The sequence below is a fragment of the Bufo gargarizans genome, chromosome 6 (assembly GCF_014858855.1).
Source record: "Bufo gargarizans isolate SCDJY-AF-19 chromosome 6, ASM1485885v1, whole genome shotgun sequence".
Classification (NCBI taxonomy): domain Eukaryota; kingdom Metazoa; phylum Chordata; class Amphibia; order Anura; family Bufonidae; genus Bufo; species Bufo gargarizans.
The window spans coordinates 204,393,592-204,407,193 of NC_058085.1; the positions used below are offsets into that span (position 1 = coordinate 204,393,592).

Consider the following 13,602-nt stretch of genomic DNA (forward strand, 5'->3'; position numbering starts at 1 on the left):
ACGGGGGAACTAATGCACGTGCCACCGTACCAGCTTCAACTGCCCTTCTGGTGCTCGCCACTTCACCATGTTGTACGGCAGTGCTGGTACTAGGTCCAAGATGGATTGCACTGCTGGTGTATGCATCACCACGTAATCCGACAGCGCCAGACCCACTCTGCTGCCCTTGAAGCGGATCCTGCGCAACCTGTGGTCTAGCAACACGGGGCCAGGTACGCCTGGTGGTATCAGGGACCTCAACCTCCTCATCCGAACTTTGGGTCAGACTGCCACTGCTTTCTACAGGTTCGTATTCTGACCCGCTGGATTCGTCAGATGAGGGTTCCCATTCCTCATCTGACTGGGTCAGAAGCCTGTAGGCCTCTTCAGAAGAATACCCCTTACTTGCCATTTGGTCAACTAAATTTAGGGGGTATTCCCTGAGACTACCCAAGAAAAAAAGCAAGCCTGTCTTACAAATGGGAGGCTAGCGAAGTACCGGAAGCCGCTGCGATTGATAAAAATATCAAAACGGATTTTTTTTTTTATCGCCGCAGTGCTTGTAAAGTGATTGTGCAGTGATAAAAAAAAATAAAAAATGTTGTCACTGCGGCGGGGCGGGCGTGGGTGAACGTACGTGTGGGCGACCGATCAGGCCTGATCGGGCAAACACTGCGTTTTGGGTGGAGGGTGAACTAAGGTGACACTTAGGCCTCTTTCACACGGGCGTCAGTATTTTTGCCCGGATAAGAGGCGGGTGCGTTGCGGGAAAATGCGCGATTTTTCCGCGCAAGTGCAAAACATTGTAATGCGTTTTGCACTCGCGTGAGAAAAATCGCGCATGTTTGGTACCCAAACCCGAACTTCACAGAAGTTCGGGCTTGGGATTGATGACCTGTGGTGACGTCAGATCACATGCTCCAATCACATGGTCCATCACCATGGTGATGGAGCATGTGATCTGACATCACCACAGGTCCTTTAGCCCACAGCTAATAAAGAAGGGACTGGGAACTACGCGATCAAGAGGATAAGGTGAGTTAACTCCCCCGCTCCCCACTACTACTATGGCAACCAGGACTTTAATAGCGTCCTGGCTGCCATAGTAACACTGAAAGCATTTTGAAGACGCATCCGTCTTCAAATGCTTTCAGTTCACTTGCGTTTTTCCAGATCCGGCGTGTAATTCCCACAAGTGGAGTACACGCCGGATCCGGACAACGCAAGTGTGAAAGAGGCCTTAAGGACCTATGGTGACGTCACATCACATGATCCATCACCGCGGTGATGGACCATGTGATGAGCTCAGTGACGTCACGTCACCACAGGTCCTTTGACCTTGTACTAAGCATTCTGTATTAACCACCTCAGCCTCCCAGCTGAAACCCCCTTAATGACCAGGCCACTTTTTACACTTCTGCACTACACTACTTTCACCGTTTATTGCTCGGTCATGCAACTTACCACCGAGCAATATTCTTCTCACTAATAGAGCTTTCATTTGGTGGTATTTCATTGCTGCTGACATTTTTACATTTTTTGTTATTAATCGAAATTCAAAGATTTTTTTGCAAAAAAATGAAATTTTTCACTTTCAGTTGTAAAATTTAGCAAAAAAAACGACATCCATATATACATTTTTTGATAAATTTATTGTTCTACATGTCTTTGATAAAAAAAAAATCTTTGGGTAAAAAAAAAAATTGGTTTGGGTAAAAGTTATAGCATTTACAAAGTATGGTACAAAAATGTGAATTTCCACTTTTTGAAGCAGCTCTGACTTTCTGAGCACCTGTCATGTTTCCTGAGGTTCTACAATGCCCAGACAGTAGTAAAACCCCACAAATGACCCCATTTCGGAAAGTAGACACCCTAAGGTATTCGCTGATGGGCATAGTGAGTTCATAGAACTTTTTATTTTTTTGTCACAAGTTAGCGGAAAATTATGATTTTTTTTTTTTTTCCTTACAAACTCTCATATTCTACTAACTTGTGACAAAAAATAAAAACTTCCATGAACTCACTATGCCCATCATGAAATACCTTGGGGAGTCTTCTTTCCAAAATGGGGTCACTTGTGGGGTAGTTATACTGCCCTGGCATTTTAGGGGCCCAAATGCATGCAAAGTAGTTTGAAATCAAAATCTGTAAAAAAAATGGCCTGTGAAATCCGAAAGGTGCTCTTTGGAATGTGGGCCCCTTTGCGCCCCTAGGCTGCAAAAAAGTGTCACACATGTGGTATCGCCATACTCAGGAGAAGTTGGGGACTGTTTTGGGGTGTCATTTTACATATACCCATGCTGGGTGAGATAAATATCTCAGCAAAAGTCAACTTTTCCCATTTTTTTTTTATACAAAGTTGGCATTTGACCAAGATATTTCTCTCCCCTAGCATGGGTATATGTAAAATGACACCCCAAAACACATTCCCCAACTTCTCCTGAGTACGGCGATACCACATGTGTGACACTTTTTTGCAGCCTAGGGGCGCAAAGGGGCCAAAATTCCTTTTAGGAGGGCATTTTTAGACATTTGGATCCCAGACTTCTTCTCACGCTTTAGGGCCCCTAAAAAGCCAGGGCAGTATATATACCCTACATGTGACCCCCATTTTGGAAAGAAGACACCCCAAGGTATTCAATGAGGGGCATGTCGAGTTCATAGAAAAAAAAAAATTGGCACAAGTTAGCGGAAATTAATTTTTATTTTTTTTTTCTCACAAAATCTCCCTTTCCGCTAACTTGAGACCAAAATTTCAATCTTTCATGGACTCAATATGCCCCTCAGCGAATACCTTAGGGTGTCTTCTTTCCAAAATGGTGTTATTTGTGGGGTGTTTGTACTGCCCTGGCATTTGAGGGTCTCCGCAATCATTACATGTATAGCCAGCATTAGGAGTTTCTGCTATTCTCCTTATATTGAGCATACGGGTAATGAGATATTTTTTTTCCATTCAGCCTCTGGGCTGAAAGAAAAAATGAACGGCACAGATTTCTTCATTCGCATCGATCAATGTGGATGAACAAATCTCTGCCCCCCCAAAAAAGGAGGGGAAAGGCATCTGCCAGGACATAAGAGCTCCACCCAACATCCATACCCACTTAGCTCGTATGCCCTAGCAAACACGATTTCTCCATTCACATCAATCGATGTGGATGAATAAATCATTGCCGGGATTTTTTATTTTTTTTATATATATACAAAGTGTTTGCCAAAGCATATGAACACCGCCTCCTCCTCAGCTCATATGCCTCGGCAAACGTATCTTTTACTGCAGAGGAGAAATCTCGTCTTGCAGCGCCGCATACACCGACTTGTGTGTAATCTGACAGCAGCGCAATGCTTCTGTCAGAATGCACATCAGTGCTGCAGCTAGTCGATCGGTTGGTCCACCTGGAAGGTAAAAAAAACTAAACAAAAAATAAAAAACCAGGCCGCAACGCAATACATTTTATTAACTTTATAATAACTTTAGAACAGAACATATAAACTTTATTTAACTTTTGAAACTGAACGTTAACTTTTTTGCTTACTGGCGTTTTTTTTTTTTTTTTTCCTTTATAGGACAAACCTCTCCTTCCCCATGGGACAATGTGCAAAGCGCAAATCGCCCAAAGATGTGGCGAAGTGCGTTATGCACTTTGTCCCAGGTGAAAGGAGAGGTTTGCAGCAGCTGTGTGTGAATGGGCCCTAATAGCCCTGTGTGCCTGTCCTCTGAGATGCAATCCCTATGCTAAGTGTACCTGTGTGTGGTACTTCCGGAAACACTCTCCAAAGCATAGGGCAGGGTGGTCAGGGCAGTCAGGACAGAAATAGCGGGTGTCACGCCTTATTCCTGCTACAGACACAACATCTTTTTCTGGCTGACGGTTGGGCTTGAGGTACCAGGAACGACACTGGGGAAATGTTGCTCGTGTAGATGGCTAACTACACTGGTGGATGGGGCCACAGAACCTCCTGGATAACAGGAGGTTCTCGATTATCTCTTCCTGAAATTTGAGGAAGGATCCTGTTCTCCCAGCCTTACTGTAGAGAACAAAACTATTATATGCAGCCAATTGAATTAAATATACACACACCTTCTTATACCAGCGTCTGGTGCATCGGGAAACTAAATACGAGACAACATCTGGTCATTGAAGTCCACCCCTCCCATGAGCAAATTATAGTCGTGGACACAGAGGGGCTTTTCAATGACACTGGTTGCTCGCTCAATTTGAAACATAGAAACATAGAAACATAGAATGTGTCGGCAGATAAGAACCATTTGGCCCATCTAGTCTGCCCAATATATCTGAATCCTATGAATAGTCCCTGGCCCTATCTTATATGAAGGATAGCCTTATGCCTATCCCATGCATGCTTAAACTCCTTCACTGTATTTGCCGCTACCACTTCTGCAGGAAGGCTATTCCATGCATCCACTACTCTCTCAGTAAAGTAATACTTCCTTATATTACTTTTAAACCTTTGCCCCTCTAATTTAAAACTGTGTCCTCTTGTGGTAGTTTTTCTTCTTTTAAATATGCTCTCCTCCTTTACCGAGTTGATTCCCTTTATGTATTTAAAAGTTTCTATCATATCCCCTCGGTCTCTTCTTTCTTCCAAGCTATACATATTAAGGTCTTTTAACCTTTCCTGGTAAGTTTTATCCTGCAATCCATGGACCAGTTTAGTAGCTCTTCTCTGAACTCTCTCTAGAGTATCTATATCCTTCTGGAGATATGGCCTCCAGTACTGCGCACAATACTCCAAGTGAGGTCTCACCAGTGTTCTGTACAGCGGCATAAGCACTTCACTCTTTCTACTGCTTATACCTCTCCCTATACATCCAAGCATTCTGCTGGCATTTCGTGCTGCTTTATTACATTGTCTTCCCACCTTTAAGTCTTCTGAAATAATTACTCCTAAATCCCTTTCCTCAGATACTGAGGTCAGGACTGTGTCAAATATTCTATATTCTGCCCTTGGGTTTTTACGCCCCAGGTGCATTATCTTGCACTTATCCACATTAAATTTCAGTTGCCAGAGTTCTGACCATTCTTCTAGTTTTCCTAAATCCTTTTCCATTTGGCGTTTCCCTCCTGGAACATCAACCCTGTTACATATCTTTGTGTCATCAGCAAAAAGACAAACCTTACCATCGAGGCCTTTTGCAATATCACTTATGAAGATATTAAACAAAATTGGTCCCAGTACAGATCCCTGTGGAATCCCACTGGTAACATGACCTTGTTTTGAATGTTCTCCATTGACTACAACCCTCTGTTGTCTGTCACTCAGCCACTGCCTAATCCACTCAACAATATGGGAGTCCATGCTCAATGACTGCAGTTTATTGATAAGTTTTCTATGTGGGACAGTGTCAAAAGCCTTACTAAAATCTAGATATGCGATGTCTACTGCACCTCCACCGTCTATTATTTTAGTCACCCAGTCAAAAAAATCTATAAGATTAGTTTGACATGATCTCCCTGAAGTAAACCCATGCTGTTTTTCATCTTGCAATCCATGGGATTTTAGATGTTCCACAATCCTATCCTTTAATAGGGTTTCCATTAATTTACCTACTATTGATGTCAGACTCACTGGTCTATAGTTGCTCGATTCCTCCTTACTACCTTTCTTGTGAATGGGCACGACATTTGCCAATTTCCAATCTTCCGGGACGACTCCTGTTACTAATGATTGGTTAAATAACTAATTTGGATTGTCGTGTCTGCGTGAATGGAGGAGAGCATGTAAACGTCACGCTTGTCTCTCCATTTCACCGCGAGCAGTTCTTCGTTACACAGGCAGCCCTCTCCCCCCCTTGCAAGACGGGTGGTAACGAGCCGTTGGGGGAAGCCCGCACGAACTGCCACAGCAGCAAATCTGTTCTAGAAGCAAATACCTGAAGAGGGCCACACTTGTGTAGAAATTGTCCACATAAAGATGGTACCCCTTGCCAAATAAGGGTGACACCAAGTCCCAGACTGTCTTCCCACTGCTCCCCAAGTAGTCAGGGCAACCGACCGGCTTCAGGGTCTGATCTTTTCCCTCATAGATCCTAAATTTGTGGGTATAGCCTGTGGCCCTTTCACAGAGCCTATACAATTTGACCCCATACCGGGCGCGCTTGCTTGGGATGTATTGTTTGAAGCCAAGGCGCCCGGTAAAATGTATTAGGGACTCGTCTAAGCAGATGTTTTGCTCAGGGGTATACAAATCTGCAAATTTCTGGTTGAAGTGGTCTATGAGGGGCCGAATTTTGTGGAGGCGGTCAAAAGCTGGGTGGCCTCTGGGACGGGAGGTGGTGTTGTCGCTAAAGTGCAGGAAACGCAGGATGGCCTCAAATCGTGCCCTGGACATGGCAGCAGAGAACATGGGCATGTTATGAATTGGGTTCGTGGACCAATATGACCGCAATTCATGCTTTTTGGTTAGACCCATGTTGAGGAGAAGGCCCAGAAATTTTTTTAATTTGGAAAATTGGACTGGTTTCCACCGGAAAGGCTGGGACTTAAAAGCTTCCCGGGTTGGCGGATATAAATTGAGTGGCATACCAGTTTGTTTCTGCCACAACTAAGTCCAAGAGCTCCGCAGTCAAGAACAGCTCAAAAAATCCCAGGGCCGAACCGATCTGAGCTGTCTCAACCCGAACTCCAGACTGGGAGGTGAAAGGGCGAACTAATGGTGCGGCTGAAGTTGGGGACTGCCAATCAGGATTTGCCAGCACCTCAGGGATTCTAGGGGGTCTACGGGCCTGTCTGTGCGGTGGCTGCGACGGGGTAACTAATGCACGTGCCACTGTACCAGCTTCAACTGCCCTTCTGGTGCTCGCCACTTCACGGCAGTGTTGTACGGCAGTGCTGGTACTAGGTCCAGGGAGGGCTGCACTGCTGGTGTATGCCTCACCACGTAATCCGACAGCGCCAGCCCCACTCTGCTGCCCTTGAAGCGGATCCTGCGCAACCTGTGGTCTAGCAACATGGGGCCGGGTACGCCTGGTGGTATTAGGGACCTCAACCTCCTCGTCCGAACTTTGTGTCAGACTGCCACTGCTTTCTACAGGTTCATATTCTAACCCGCTAGATTCGTCAGATGAGGGTTCCCATTCCTCATCCGACTGGGTCAGAAGCCTGTAGGCCTCTTCAGAAGAATACCCCCTGTTTGACATTTGAGCTACTAAATTTAGGGGTATTCCCTGAGACTTCCCAAGAAAAAAAGCAAGCCTGTCTTACAAATGGGAGGCTAGCGAAGTACCGGAGGCCGCTGCGGTTGATAATAAATATCAAAACTGATTTTTTTTATCGCCGCAGCGCTTGTAAAGTTTTTTGGGTCAATGCAGCGGGGAGGACGTGGGTGAACGCACGTGTGGGCGACCGATCAGGCCTGATCGGGCAAACACTGCATTTTGGGTGGAGGGCGAACTAAGGTGACACTAATACTATTTTAGATCTGACTGTGATCAGTTTTGATCACTTACAGATACTATAAATGTACAAAAACTGATTAGCGATACGCTAATCAGCGAATAAGTGACTGCGGTGTGGTGGGCTGGGCGCTAAACGATCGCTAAACTACATAACCAAGGGGCTTAAACTATCCGTAAAAAAATAACTAACAGTCAAATTCAATACCAGTGGAAAAAAAAAGTGACAGTTTACACTGATCACTTTTTTCACTTTCACTATTGATTGACAGGGGCAAGAAGGGGTGATCAAGGGGTTAATTGGGGTGATAGGGGGTGATCTGGGGCTAAGTGTAGTGTTTGGTGCTACTCACTGTGATGCCTGCTCCTCTGCTGAGACCAACCGACGAAAAGGACCAGCAGAGGAGCAGGGAAGTCATTTAACACATCATATTTACAAATACGATGTGTTAACTGGCATTCTGAATGGAGATTTTAAAAATCACCAGCCTGCCAGCAACGATCATTGGCTGGCAGGCTGGTGACGTGACACCCCTCTAACTTTTGCCGACCCGCCATGCGCATGCGCGGGCCGGCTAAGCGCGTCATCTAGCGTCTCACGAGATGACGCATATATGCGTGACTGTGCGCAGAGCTGCCGCCTCCGGAACGCGATCCTGCGTTAGGTGGTCCAGAGGCGGTTAGAATGCTATTTTTTTCCCTTATAACCATGTTATAAGGGAAAATAATTACATCTACACAACGAAGAACCCAAACCTGAACTTCAGTGAAGAAGTTTAGGTCTGGGTACCACATTCAGTTTTTTATCACGCGCGTGCAAAACGCATTGCACCCGCGCGATAAAAACTGAACAACGGAACGCAATCGCAGTCAAAACTAACTGCAATTGCGTACCTACTCGTGCAGGTTTGCCGCAATGTACCCGGGACGCATACTGACCTAATCCGGACATGCTCGTCTGCAAGGGGCCTAATACACATTAGATAGGTCCAGCTTGAAACCATGGCTACAGAAAATGGTGTGCAAATTGCTGTAAAATTGCAGTCAAAAGTTTCCCCTGTTGATTGTAAGTCATTGTGGACAGGGTCCTCTTTCCCCTTCTATCAGTCTGTCACTTAGGCTACTTTCACACTTGCGTTCAGAGTGGATCCGTCTGGTGTCTGCACAGACGGATCCGCTCCTATAATGCAGACGATGGGATCCGTTCAGAACGGATCCGTCTGCATTATAGTTTAGAAAAAATTCTAGTGTGAAAGTTGCTCAGACGGATCCGTCCAGACTTTACATTGAAAGTCAATGGGGGACGGATCCGTTTGAAATTGAGCCATATTGTGTCAACTTCAAATGGATCCGTCCCCGTTGACTTACATTGTAAGTCTGGATGGATCCGTTTGCCTCCGCACGGCCAGGCGAACACCCGAACGCATCGTTCGGGTGTCCACCTGCTGAGCGGAGGACAAACTGTGCCAGACTGAGGCATTCTGAGCGGATCCGCATCCACTCAGAATGCATTAGGGCTGTACGGATCCGTTCAAACGGAACGCTAGTGTGAAAGTAGCCTAGTTAGTTCATGCTTATTGTACAGTTTTTTTTTTTTATTAAACCCTTTTCATATGTAAAGTTCCCTGGAATTAATGGTGCTTTAAAGGGAATCTGTCAGATCTAAAACACCTCCCAAACTAGCGCTGACAGATTCTCTTAAAATAAATAATAATAGTGATAGTTTAGTTGTCACCCAATGGGTGAAAAAAAACATGAATAAACTTGTTATTATTGCAAACAATTATGACATGGTATTGTATACTGTTTTCTCATTATCAACCTTTTTAACTAAGCACTTTTGTACAAAAGTATATTGATCATACATAATATGTAATTATGTTTGTTTCCAGTATCTTTTACGGACCACTTCTCAGGATGTTAGCAGTGATGCTGTCCAACTGTTGGCAAATCTGGCTAAGCTTATTAATTCTAAGAACATTTTGGAAATGGGTGAGAATTCTTGTGAAATACTTCAGCACATTCACTTAAAGGAGTATTTCAGTTTAGTTATACTATTTACTAAAAACGCTTTCTTCATCAATTCCTACCAGCTTTCAAGATCTTTCCTTACTGTAATTCAATAAGAACCTGCATTGCTTACTCTCAGAGGATGAGAAACTGTCTGTGGCCAACTATATCTGTTAAAACTGAAATACGCCATTACGTGTGTTTTGCATTTGGGTATTTTGTGGATGTGGTTTGCTTCTCTCACATCAACTGCATTTCCATACTGAAGATGCACCAGAGGTAAATGTATCACTAGAGCATTATTCATAAATCATGCAAAGGTGTATTCAGATTGTGCAAATGTTTCACCAGTAAAAACTGTATCTGCACCAAAATAACCTCAGCAAACCTGAATGCCAATACAGTTTTATTTATTTTTTATTAGTTTTTTTTATTAAAGAATTTTGTTTTACAGATAATAAAACAGAGACAAATCAAAATTGAGAGTTTAACCCCTTACATTCAGAAAGTGTTTTTTCAGTCCCGTAATGCAAAATTGTACATCATTCTGGTCCTCTCCCCAGTAGAAGGGCGAACATACACCAGTTTCAGAGATATAGCACACATTGTGACCATTTGCCAGAAATAAAGGGAAAAACCTAGAAATAGAAGAGAAAACAAAGGCACGTAGCCATAGAAAAACTGAGCTGTCCAGTCCATAGTCCTGTCCATGTGGTTGCAATATTATGAAGGGGGTAAAAACAGGCAACATACAGAGTATTACCTTAAAGAACTCTGTGAGCTACCAACTGATAAGCCAATTCAGGTTTGCTATCAGACAATATATCTTATCATGTTTGTTAGTAGCCCCCTTAGGACACCAATGTACATCAGACAGGATGTCCCAGGCAAGTAGCTTCTTAGAGTCTGATTAAGGAGTACGGCAGATGTGTTCCATGCTATTGTACAGGATCAGGAGTTCCACAGGAAAACCCCAACAAAATCCTATCTGGTTTTGGAGGATCTTGGTGGTTGCGGCATTTCCGACAGTAGAGGCTCGCAATTAAATGACTAGTGTAACTGTATTGAGCAGGAGTTTGAGTGCTCAGGTCAGAGTGAGCAGATCAAGCAGCTGGCTCCCAGGCCTACAATAGCAAACTGCCTGTTAAGCCCTGCCTGCAGTCAGTAAGTTTGGCATCACTGTAATCGTACTGACCTGCAGAATAATAGTGAAAAAACAAGCCCTTATCCACGTATGGGAACAGAAAAGTAAAAAAAAAAGTCTCTTGGAAAGCGGGGAGGGAAATAAATAAATAGATAAAATAGTCTGCATCAAGCCACAAACCAAAATGATCAGAGTCACCCACAAGGGTGCCTCAAAAGGGGCAGACTTTGTTCCAGAAATTTCCGCAAATGAAAAGCAATTCCATTTATCTAACTGGGGTAGTTTTGAGTCCCACATGTGAAGGTAGTGTAGGGTAAGATTACTAATAACCAGCATTTTTTGTGGAAGTGCAGCAGTGATGTGGTGGAACATTACACTGCCATGTGATTTTTTTTTTTTCACACATAGGTGCAGTTTTAAAATACATGTCTATGGCAGCACAAAAAAAGCATGTAAATAGTAGAACATAAGCATCTGAAAATCATACATATTTGCATTAAAACCACATCATGGTGTAGTTTTCTGTGTGTGATCTTACCCAAAGAAGAACTTACAAAGATTGCTGGCCAGACACCATGTGCACTATATTCTATTCCACGAACACCGTGCCATTTTGTATAATGGTGCCCCATAACTGTGTTTTATAGTTCACTTTAGCCTCAGGATTTTGAAGTACATATGATTACAATATATTGCATTGCCTATCCGCTAGAAAATGATGCTTCTTGTTTACTACAGGGTGCAGCTATGGCTATAACCCCTTGGTCCTTGCCTTGGTGTTGCCATCTGATGGAAAGCTAATTGCACATGTGCGAGAGACAGAAGATATAAGTCATGCAAGGGAATTTTGGAGAGAGGTATGGCATTAATTACAGGTACATCTCAATAAATTAGAATCTCATTGAAAAGTTCATTTATTTAAGCAATTTAGAAAGTGAAAGTAATATAGATTCATTACACACAGAGTGATCTATTTCTAGCGATTATTTATTTTAATGTTGATCATTATGGGCATTCTGCCCAATCCCCTAAAGACGCCAGAGTGCTGGCAAAACATGCCAGGGGCCAGAGCTTGATTGTTTTAATATAGCAGAGGCACACTGTAGTGACGAATGAGATATAGCGTTTGAAGTTACTGTACCTGTATAATGGGAGGGGTGCTGCAGAGGTGCACACTGCTGCCTCCTGAACAAGCAGATACTGTCTGCACAGTGTAAATTGCAACATTGTAGCTAAACAGTGTGTCCTCTGCTACATTGTTTGAAATCATAAATGGTGGCATAAAAGTGATGTTTTCAGCACTATGAATAGGCAAATGCAGGCTGTGGTAACTATAGTCAATGACTAATTGTAAATAAAATTGTGCAAATATCACACATTTAGCCTAGGGTCGGTTCAGTTCCGTTAAGGGGAGGATGAGAGACACCAGCCAACAAAGCAGACGAATTGAAGGCTGCTATCAAAGCTACCTGGTATTCCATAACACCTAAGCAGTGACACATGTGATCGCCTCCATTCACTGGTATTGAGTGCATATACTATATATACTTTTCAGTAGGCGAACATTTCTGTATAAAAAAATCTATACATTTAATTGGCATTATATAATCAAATTTTCTGGGAAACTAACTTCTTGGTTTTCATTAGCTGTAGTGATAATCATCAACATTAAAAGAAATAAAGATGTGATATAGATCACTCTGTGTGTAATGAATCTATATCATACTGTATATCAGGTTGTAGTTATCATTTTACAGGTGCCTTTACATGCAGTAGATTGTGTTGCAGACATTTCTGTGACTGAAAAGAAATACCATTCATTTGAGTGAAACTAGCAGAAATCCATGTGCCTGCCACCAAAAGAATCACATTTTAGTGAATGGAACTGATTTTCAGTCAGAGATTTCTGCAACAAAATCTGCCACATGTGAAGGCACCGTACAGGTTATACTTATGATATTAAAAGGCGTGAAAAATGGCAAAAACAAAAAAGCAATGGGAGTCATTTATTAACTTTGCTAAGGCAGTTTGGGCATTAAAAAAAGTGGCAAAATCCATTTTTTTCCAACTTTTTAAAGTTCTTTGCACAGACGTTTTATATACCGTCCTCACCACTTGTGACCCGGCAAATTTCCAACTATTAATGCCTGGAAACAAGCTTAAAAGAGGAGTGAAAACTACTCTAGTCAGGGGCTGGTAGACTTTTCATTCCAGACACATGATAAAAATGTCTGTGTAAATGAGTCCCTATTACTTTTCAAAGGGAGGGTTAGATTCCGCCAGTACCTGCCTTGCAAACGGGCAAGGTATGGCATAAAGATTTAAAACAATACCAAATTCGAGAATGCTCACAAACTCTTCTGGAGCCCGGCCCACTGACCACCCCCAGTTGTAATAAATAAATAATAAATATGGCTGGCTCACAGTAATTTGCAGGTGCTTTTACTTCATTGATGCTGCATACATATATATAAAAAACATTAAAATAACAATCCCCAAATACAATTCTATGTAATAAAAGTCCTGATATTAGGTTGATAAACTTGGTCCCAATTGAATGCGGAGCTTATGCATATATCGTTTTAAAAAATGGAATAAATGCGGTTTTCATATACTGTTACTTAGTTTTAGGCATGTGGTTAGGTGGTATGTGATTTTGTTTCCCTTGATTCTATTACTTGATATGAATAGGTTGAGATATGTCCGTATAATTTATGACACTATATTCGCGTGTCTATTTGGATCAATGCACTAGGTTGCAATTAATACGCATGTGCGTGCTGATATAATGTTCATCAAACCCATGCTTGCATATCGCAAAATGATCCAAATATATAAGTTGTGTTTGAAGTACACTTATTCTGATCCACACTCAAATGTAACTATGGTCTATGTTACTCACGACCTTATATGGTTTTCAGGCTGATCTTCCTTCCAGACTCTCGGTGTAGTTCTCAGCTGTGCTGTCCTCCGCTATGCTTCTACCGGCGCATGCGCTCTGACATCTCCGGAACACCGATTTCAGCTGATAATTCTCCTTGCGTATCAGCGATAA

General features: G+C 42.8%; 1 protein-coding gene across 3 annotated transcripts in view; it reads left to right on the forward strand.

The window, feature by feature from the left end:
- COMTD1 (catechol-O-methyltransferase domain containing 1) overlaps window positions 1–13,602 on the forward strand; it is a 120,245-nt gene that overhangs the window by 75,311 nt on the left and 31,332 nt on the right. For all 3 annotated transcript variants that reach the window (XM_044297899.1, XM_044297900.1, XM_044297898.1), the window contains 2 exons: window positions 9,286–9,385; window positions 11,286–11,404. In XM_044297899.1, the coding sequence (XP_044153834.1) occupies window positions 9,286–9,385; window positions 11,286–11,404 (219 nt within the window). The remainder of the gene's footprint in view (window positions 1–9,285; window positions 9,386–11,285; window positions 11,405–13,602) is intronic.